Source organism: Parasteatoda tepidariorum, chromosome 4, assembly GCF_043381705.1.
Source record: "Parasteatoda tepidariorum isolate YZ-2023 chromosome 4, CAS_Ptep_4.0, whole genome shotgun sequence".
NCBI classification, from domain to species: Eukaryota; Metazoa; Arthropoda; class Arachnida; order Araneae; family Theridiidae; genus Parasteatoda; species Parasteatoda tepidariorum.
Genome location: NC_092207.1, coordinates 50,216,562 through 50,226,608, shown reverse-complemented (window position 1 = coordinate 50,226,608; position 10,047 = coordinate 50,216,562). Strand labels below are relative to the sequence as shown.

General features: G+C 27.9%; 1 protein-coding gene across 2 annotated transcripts in view; it reads right to left on the bottom strand.

Annotated features, from left to right (window-relative positions):
- The window catches only part of LOC107448230 (ubiquitin carboxyl-terminal hydrolase 4), a gene marked incomplete in the record, with an annotated part of 40,108 nt that overhangs the window by 15,365 nt on the left and 14,696 nt on the right, over positions 1-10,047 (bottom strand). For both annotated transcript variants that reach the window (XM_071179780.1, XM_043042886.2), the window contains 8 exon segments: positions 440-508; positions 1,150-1,244; positions 3,114-3,197; positions 3,282-3,506; positions 4,278-4,436; positions 5,184-5,357; positions 5,829-5,976; positions 9,847-9,930. In XM_071179780.1, the coding sequence (XP_071035881.1) occupies positions 440-508; positions 1,150-1,244; positions 3,114-3,197; positions 3,282-3,506; positions 4,278-4,436; positions 5,184-5,357; positions 5,829-5,976; positions 9,847-9,930 (1,038 nt within the window).

The window sequence follows — 10,047 nt, the reverse complement described above, 5'->3', positions numbered from 1 at the left end:
TGTGCCTCAATATGATGATTTTTAACATGTTTTTCTCCAATAAAACAACAAAGATTTTTTTCAAAAAAAGAACTGGACTAATTCATTTTCACTAGCCAAGGTTTTTTTCTGTTTGTTTCATCCTAGACTCAGGTAGCTTCTATGGAGAAGGAGGTATGTTTTTTTAGAATATACTTGTTATCTTCTGGAACTTATTTTTGAAGAAGAAAATCTACTATTCCTTATGGGTTATAAAAGTTTTGCGACACCACTTCAAAAAATGTACTAACTATATGTTTCACCCGGCCATTAATTTTTAGTTTTTTTTCTTTCTAAATTGTTATCATTTTTGCAACTTTTCATTTTTTATTCTATACCCAACCGTAACAGGGCAGTATCATTTTTATCAAATTAACAAAACCATTATAAAATATAATGAAAAATATAATTTATATCATACTTTTTTTCTTTTAGGTAAACTGGTAACATAAAAGAACTGTCTCCATCGACTTCAGGAGGAGTTTCATACCTAAATATGAAAAGATGACATAAAATTTGCTATTTGAAATCACAATTTAATATATTTAATTCAAACTACTTTCTAAGTATTTTACACATGCACATTTCACAATTACAGAGAGATCAACTTCTATAATGATACTTTTTTAACACAACAATTTTCAAATATAATTTTAAGATGAAATATTCAAAGAAAGTTTATTTCTATGCTAAAAGATAGATGGGTAAACAGTGATTCTGCTAAGCTTTGGAAACTAACGATACAAATGAATTAATAGTTTTAAAAATGCAGTAAAAAAAAACTTATTTGAAAGAGAAATAAACATTCACTTTAATTTAAATTCAATAGTGCAGATACTCAATAGTGTAATTCAATAGAAAAGACACTTAGCTGCTTTATATTTTGAAAACATTTTTAAAAAAAATTTTTAAAAGCTAATTATTACTTCTAACACAAATAGAATATGTCATAGCAAATTAAAATATTAGTGAGAAAAGTACTTATCAGTAACTATTTTTTTTTAAGTGTTAATTTAAAAAACACTAAAAAAAATTTCTACATAGTTTTCAAATTTTGTTCAGAGCCCTTGCAACTGAAAGTACTAAAATAAACATCAAAAAATTGTCAAATAAAAGAGAACAATTACTCACACAAATATTTCATCTCTTTCCATAATACCACTTATTTGCTCATCCTTATTGAATACCTTATGCAGTCGATGATTATAGATATCAGCAACAATCATCTATAAAAAACAAAAAAAAACACATTTTAATTGATTTGAAGTGGAAAAAACTCTAAAAAAAGTTAGATGTTTTAAACCAGCCTGTGTTAAAATTGCCAAATTTGACGATCTCTTCTTGAGAAATACAGATTCCTTGCTTTTGTGTGTTGTTCTAGTTATGGTGTACATTTTAACAAAGAGATTTATAAAAGTTTTCTGCTACAAATTTTTACTCAGATTTAATATCAATCGTATGACAAACAATTTCCAATATTTTTTATTTAAATTGGTCTAATTTTACAAATATCAATGAATTAGTTTTGAAAAAAGGGTAAAAAGTCGGCAACTTTAACATGTATCAGGATAGAATATACAAAACTCCTTAAGTAAATTGAAGTAGTAATAAAGAAAACCTTTTTAGGACAATCAATATTAAAACATTTAATCATATATATATATATTTTTCTACTGGGAGCTACCTAAACGTCTAAAAAACGTTTAGTGTTTGTATTGAATGCATTGAATTTTTTTATATTTCGCGTTTANTATATATATATATATATATATATAAAATCTCTATATATTAAATCATTTAATGCAACAGCAAAAAATAAAATATATTCTTTTTTAATATTTAGTAATCTACATTGTTATTGTTAATAAAAATAATTTAAATATAAAAAAATAAAATTATTATACAATTTTTTAGAAAAAATTAATTTAAATGATCTAACAGTATGATTATCTTAAAAAAAAATACAAAAATAACATTTAATAAAGACAAAAACGCCACAAAACACAAAAAATTGGCAGGGAGGAAATGATAAAAATGTAAAAAATATCTGATTTGCATAAGATATTTTTTTTAAAAAGTATAAACATAGATTGCAATTTTTAACTGCATCTTCGTTTCAACAAATCTTTATTCTAACCTTTTTAACCAACCTTCGATTAAGATGAAAGTTAGCCTATTAAAATTACTTCTAATAAAATTGGCATGGAGGCTTAAAAAAAAAAGCTCTTAAAAAGTATAAGTTGTTCACTAAACCTACAGAATAAAAAAAATTACTATGCATCTAAGTAAAATTATACTAGATATATTAGAACAATTTTTAATTAAATGGGTAGATCCCATAAATATATCTTTCAAATTTGTAATGATTAATTCTATTCTTATGTGACAATGCAAGGAACATTATATTTTTTTCATAGATATGAACTGAACGAACTACAGCTAATATCTTTTTCAAAAATGCCTTGTAATGCGTGTACTATTAACCCCTTCTCTCTCGCTTCCGTCAAAATCATGGGGTTTGTCTCCTATTTTTCATGTTCATGATATGTCTGGTACAGAGTTTAAAAGTAATGCACCAAAAAGGTTTATATATATATATATATCCATCTCCTGCGGCCATAATTTTTCAATTTTCCTACCAGATGGCTGCAGACTATTTTTAATGTAACAGGTGATAGTTAATTTTAAACTAGATATCAGCACTATTTAAATATATGTATATAGTACTCTTAGCTCAGCTAATTATGCTCTTTGTGAATACACGATTTGTGTTGTGTGATATTTTTGAATATTGTTATGAAGTTAAGAGTTATATGGACATATAGAGTTCTAAATCTCAAAAAAAAAAAAAAAAAATCCAAAAATCAAAAATGAATACATATATTGTACACACACCCCTTTTTAAATATATAATTTTCTTGGATGAAAAAAAAAAGCCCTTTTATGAAAGTTTTCTTGAAAATAATATCATTAAGGGGTTAAACTGTGTAAAAATCAAATCAAAATGTTTAAAAATATCAAAGACGTTTCTTTTCAAGCATATAAAGTTTCACAATGACTGCTTTAGGGATTTAAAATAAAAACTATTAACTCACATTTGAAGGCTGAATGTCAGAAATTTTGGAGATAGCTTCACAGAGATCTTTGATTATTCCTAGCTTTGGGACAGTGACTTTCATCTGCAAAGAAAAAGAAAATTATAAAATCTAAAAATTAACTTTTAGTAGCAAAATTTATAAAATAAAAAAAAATATTACACCTACTTTTAAATGTCTTTTGAGAGGATCTAAAGTAACTAATAAAACTTCTATTTGACGTTCCTTCTTTAAAGGTAAAGGCAAGGAAAGGTAGCAAAAAGGATCAAATGTCACAGACACTTTGTTGCATTCAGGACAAACAAGGGTTGATTTCAGAAGACCATGAAATGTGTCAACAATAATAGAATTATTCCTTTTTAAGTAGTTTTCCCATGCTTCTTTTGCAACAAGCTAAAATAAACACAGAATGAACCAAATGTTAATAAATAAAATTAGTTTTACAAATGAATTTACCTTTTTTAAACAACAGGCACTGCCTGACAGAATAGAGCAATGTTAGGAATTTTTTGATCATGTTATCTTGCCATCTCAAACATCAAACAATAGAAGTCAAATTCAAAAACTTTTTATATTTACAATATAAAAATTAAAGCTTAAAATGGAATCACACAATCCAGTAGGATTCAAATATTACACCAATTCATTCGACTTTTGGAACTAATAGCAAATCCTTTCATAGTTGCTTAATTTTGGCAAAATTTATTTAAAAAAATGTTAATTTTAAATTGACAAACATAAAATTACAAGCATTATAATTACACAAATCCTCATCTATTTGTTTTAAAAGATAAATACAATTTGAATCATATTTTAACTGATATTTAGGAAAAAGACAATTTTTAATCTGAATAATTGAAGCTTTCAAAATGTTATGTAAAATAAAGGTCAAACTTCAATCTTGAGATTCTATCCAACACACTTCTTTTATAAAAATGCTCACATTACAATAACTTATCTGGCAGGTTTTGAAGTTTAATTAATAAGTAAGCACTTTTTAATTTCTTCACTTTTAATAAAACTTAACAAAAAATTATTCATGATAAGGTATATAAAATAAATCAGTCCTGAACCAGAACCATAATTATAGATATCTCTTAAAATAATTTTACATTAATAAGTGATTTTATAAAAACAGAAAATAACTTTAAAACTTTTTATTACTTCATCAGGTCTCCCATCAGCGTCAGATAATTCTATGTAAGGTTTCTTTTTTACTCTATTTAAATCTTCATGTAAACCATCTAACAAGAAAGCCATTAATTCTTGGCAATCTTGCTGTTGATAACCAGAGAATTGAGGTGCAAATCTTCCTACAATCATCTATAATAATAATAATAAAATTATTAAATTGTCAGACAACAAGAATGAAATAAGACTAGGTTTTATTATTACACATATGAGCAATCCAAGTAAGATAAAATATTACTTCATTTTTAATAATTTAATACATATAACAGAAAATCTTTTATGGACAGTGTACAAAATGAAAAATGGAGCACATAAACAATTTTTAATAGACTAAGCAGATTGTTGCAATCTTATAGGTTCATTTATCGATATTACATATTACAGGTTCATTAAGTACATCAATAAACTCTAGGAAAATTTACACATGACGTGAAAACGAAATGCATAATATAAAAATGAAATCCTGCTAGTGAAGATCTTGAGTGAGAAAATTGCAGTTGTCAGATAAGAAAGAGCAAAACTTACATAAGCAAAAAAAAAAAAATTTTTTTTTTTGAAATGTGGAAAGAGAAAAAACTTATGGGTGATATTCTCTTAATAAAAAAGGATTACTCATCCCACCTTTGCTCACACTATGCTAATTATTATTAAAAATTTTTAAAAAAGGCGAGAATTTAAAAATTTTATTTTTTGTGAAATGGTCAAGAATTTTTATTATTATTAGCAGAAAAATGACAATTTCAATGCCTTTTTATTTTTGCACTTTGTGCATCTACTAATAACAGTGAATGAAGTTTTCCAAAAATCTGAAATTTAAAATAAAACCATTCATTAGATTGCCTAAGTTATCACAAAGTATTGAAAAAAGTTATAACTCACCTTAAAATTCCTAGGAACTGTATAGGAACAGTTTCCGCTCCACATATTTTTTATAAGATCTCCAAAAGATTTAGCTATTTCACCTTGCATTCCTAAAGGATTATCATTATTGAGTTCATTCCAGTAATGATCTTGAAGGAAGTAATCAGCTAAAGGTGGAGTGTTGCTCATGCACTGAAATAAAGGTTAATTATTAAAAATATATATGCTAAGATATGTTATAATCCTTTTCCTCAGACCTCTCAGAGAGCCAAAAATAAAATCACACACATTACACACACACATATATATATGTTCAAAAAAAAAACCCGAACATTTTTTGAAACAAATTACTTTCAAAAATTACAAATGACAAACTAAAACAAATAAAGTGTTCTCTCTAAGCGTTTTTAGAAGAGCGGCCTGTCCTTTGATTATAAGATTGCGTAGCAATTTTCGGGGGTTGGCGAGCGTCAGCGAGCAGGGGGTACAGCCCACTAGTATTAAATAATTGCTGAATTAAAATAAAATTTATAAAACTGCGAAAAGTATTTACTATGATCACATTAAGACACAAAATTTTTAAATGTTAGCATACACTTAAAATGTGAAGAGACAACAAAAATGAAATTTTTTGGTTATTTACATTAAAAAAAACTAACTTACTTGCAATGCTGAATTCATAAAGCAGGTGTTTCCTAGATTACTCAAGCCACATAAGCCAGCCTGAACAGTTGACTGATTATTTGAGTGGTAATCATAGGAATAACTAGAATTTCCATAGCTACCACTATTCCCATAACTTCTTGTGGCACTAAAAATAAGCAATAAAATCATAACTTGTAAAAAAAAAATTCTTTCAGCATAACTACATAATAAAAAGAGTTAAACTACGTAATAAAAAGAGAAAATTTCTAATCCTTTTAATTCCGAATGTACAAATAGTTTGTAAAGTCAGGCTGCACATGCCTATCTTTCCAAAATGTTTATTTCATGAATCCTGTTCAAAGTTCACCATATTCATTTGAAAGATTTATAGTCATAAGATTATAGATCATAAATTTATAGAACTTAAGAACTGAAACATTAAACAATTAATATTTTTCCTTTGTGTAATTTTATTTTATTTTTTTAAAAAATCTATTCTTCGTTCCTTCATACAAAAATCTTGACTAACTATGTAGAAATGAAAAATAGCTTGTTTTAAAAACAGAGGTCTTTTTCTTATTTTCACTTTTTATTAAAATCTGATGTGATAAGGCTAATTTTTGATCAACTACAGTATTACAACCTCTATGAGTGACGTAATTAATTCCAATTTGTAACAGAATAATTAACTTTGTTTCTGTGATATATTTACTTTCCCGATTATCATAATTCGGTTAAAATAAAATTTAATTGAGCATTATTTTACAACCAGACACGAATTTATTTAAACTTCCTATTTTTTAACATATGAATTTTGAATTGCAGCGTAAATATGCGATTTTCCAACTTTTTCGGTAGTTGTTGCTACATACTTCAACACTGCTAGTTTGGTTAATTAGCCCCATTATTTTTATTACGATCTAATTAGGACACATAAATTTCAAATTACACATTTGTAATAATTAGCTTTTGACATGCTCAATCTGTGATAATCCCATGATATTGTGGTCTTGATAATGCAATCAGGGTTCCCACTCTATGATGAGATTGAAATTCAAGGACTTTCCAGGACTTTTCAAGGACCTCAACAAAATTTTCAAGGACCTTAATCTAAGACCAATTTTAAAAATTNCTGCAGCATTAAACATGCAAAAGAAAAAATTATATGAATTCAATAGCCAATCTGATAATGATTACATTATTATCTATTCAAATAAATATAAATAAATGGTAATTATGTTCTTAAATAAAATCTTGATTTAAATAATTTTGATAACTTTGAGTAATTATGCATAAGCAAGATTTTATGTATCACGTCATTTTAAAAAACATTTCTTTAATGGTCAAAGGACCTTTATGAACTTTCTCATCAGTTCTTTGTTTTTTCTATGGTCTTTTATTAACATGACTGATCTGTAGACTGCGTTTTGCAGACTTTTGATCATCAGTGTTTATAGGACAAGAAAGTTCATTTCTCACACAATTTTTAGAGGCCTTAGATTAAGAATCGCGATGTTGGATTTCAAAATCGCGTGAATAAGAATCGCGATGCTTGATTTTAAAATCGCTTGAAAAAGAATCGCGATGCCGGATTTTAAAATCGCGATGTTGGATTTTAAGATTGCGTGAGTAAGAATCGCGATGTTCGATTTTAAAATAGGGTGAATAAAAATCGCGATGTTGGATTTTAAGAGTGCGTGAATAAGCATCGCAATGTTCGATTTTAAAATAGGGTAAATAAGAATCGCGATGTTGGATTTTAAAATCGCTTGAATAAGAATCGCGATATTGGATTTTAAAATCGCGTGAATAAGAACCACAATGTTTGATTTTAAAATCGCGTGAATAAGAATCGCGATGTTCAATTTTAAAATAGCGTGAAGAATCACGATATTGAATTTTAAAATCACGTGAATAAGAATCACGATATTGGATTTTAAAAGCACGAAAATACAAATCGCGGTATTGAATTTTTAAATCGCGTAAATAAGAATCACGATGCATAATTTTTAGAGTCCGTGAATACTTATCGCAACGAGTAATGTTTAAACCGCGTATAAATACGAAAATCGATGTTTGATATTACAACCGCGTGATAACGAATCGCAATATTGAAATTTAAAAATATATATGAATACGAATCGCGACATTGGATTTTAAACTAGCGGGAATATGAATCGCGATATTGGGTTTTAAAAACGTTTAAATACAAATCGCGATATTGGGTTTTAAAAACGCTNGGTAAAACGGCAAATTTATTGAAAACTACAAGGTACATATTGTTACGAAATTCGAGAGTATTCCAGTTTCGATAAGAAAAAAGAAGATCTAAGCATATGCGACAGAAGATGAAGTGGAGTCTCGCCCCGAACGCATTGATTGTCTGCTGTGCTCCGCGCGCTTGGCAGACACCAAGACGCTACGCCCGGTTAGAAACGGTGGCGTTAAAAACCACGTGAGAGAGCTCGGGAACAAAACAGAAAGAACGAGAAAGATCGCGGGTGTTTTATAAAAAGGGCCGCCGGTAGTATTGGACAAATTCAAGGACCTATCAAGTTTTTCAAGGACCTAAGACGTTTTTCAAGCACTTTCAAGGACCTAAATTTAGCACACAAAAAATTCAAGGACTTTCAAGGACTCTCAAGGACCGTGGGAACCCTGTGCAATGGATTTCCACAATACTAATAAAGCAGTTATTTTTACTTCAATTTTATTACAATAATGCTAATTTTAAATCACAAAATTTAGCATTAACTCTATAATGCACTAAATTAATGTTGATTTCACCGCATTTCCCCTTCGTTTAACAGCGTTAGAGACACAGATTTTTTCCTTGTAATTATAAATATTATATAATTACAAAAAGCGAATTTCCGTTTGATCCGTCACTTTTTGACACTTTTGGTTCAGACTAATTTGCATACTTTGTTGCATATGTTTTTTTTAATAGTTTTCCCTAACATTTTTTAAAATCCTACTGTGTTTAATCTGATCATTCTAATTTCAAGTAGTGCATTTTAGTATAACCTTTTTAATAGTTTGATTAATGCCGATTCCACCGAATAAAGTCTGATTCACCAAAAGAAATTCCAAAGGAATGAGTGATGCGGAAACGAGTTTCACTTTAACAATCTTTGGGGGAGAAATTTTAATGGCCAGAATGCCCTCTTGTTTAATGAAGATAATGCAATAAGACTCAGCTTAGAAAGAGAAAAGAAACTGTCAAAAAGAGGGGTGTATACCCCACCTCCTTCGCTTGTCATTTCTACTCGAGCTGCTTAGGGGAATCAATCGGTTATATTTAAAGGGGTTGGGGGAAAAAGGCTTCCTTATCTGTTCGCTCCAATTACAATTGCCAAAGCTTTATGTGGATTTCTAGCTAGCGATCTTTCATTAAGATGGGGGTGGATACACGATACATACCCTTCAAATTGACTTCCTTATGCGATTTTTGTTTTTTTAAAAATATTATTGTGTTTATATATTCTCTTGTAGATCGTTGCCGCAAGTTGATAAGAATTGGTGATTGTACTGCAGCAGATCACGATAAGGGCAAAAATGTCATCGACTTTATTATTAATATTTTAAATAAAGTTTTGTCTCAAAAAATAATTTATTGTAAAAAAAATTTTTAATAAATTTTTTATGCTACCAAAAAATATTTGGTCGGAAGCGTTGCATGCACAAAAAACAACTTTTTCTATAGTGCTGTGGCGCTTTCGCAAAAAAAAAAAAAAAATGGGNAAAAAAAAAAAAAAAAAATGGTAATGTTTAGAGTATTTCAATAAGCTTAGCTTTATTGCAATAAAACAAAAATAATAACTATCAGCAAAAAAAAGAGATTACTTACAATCATGCAATTTAAAGTAAAAAATTCTATCTTATTACATAAATTATAAATATAAACAGATTATAGACAAATAAAACACAATATAAACATTATTCATTTTTCATTATTACAAATTTTAATGAGATTCTGAAAAAAGTTTAACAAAAGTAGCACTATAAAACAAAATTAACATAGAATTATACATACATAGTACTGGGCTGACTATTATAACTTCTAGTATCACCTGCACCAGTACTTGTTGAATTGGTGTAAGCTAAGGCTGCACTGGTGCTAAAGAAAATGAAAACATTTCAATAAAAACAATCTAAACATATTGGCAAAAGAAATCATTTTAAAACAAAATTGATTAAAACTCAAATCAGCAAAATATATCGTAAAAGAAACGCA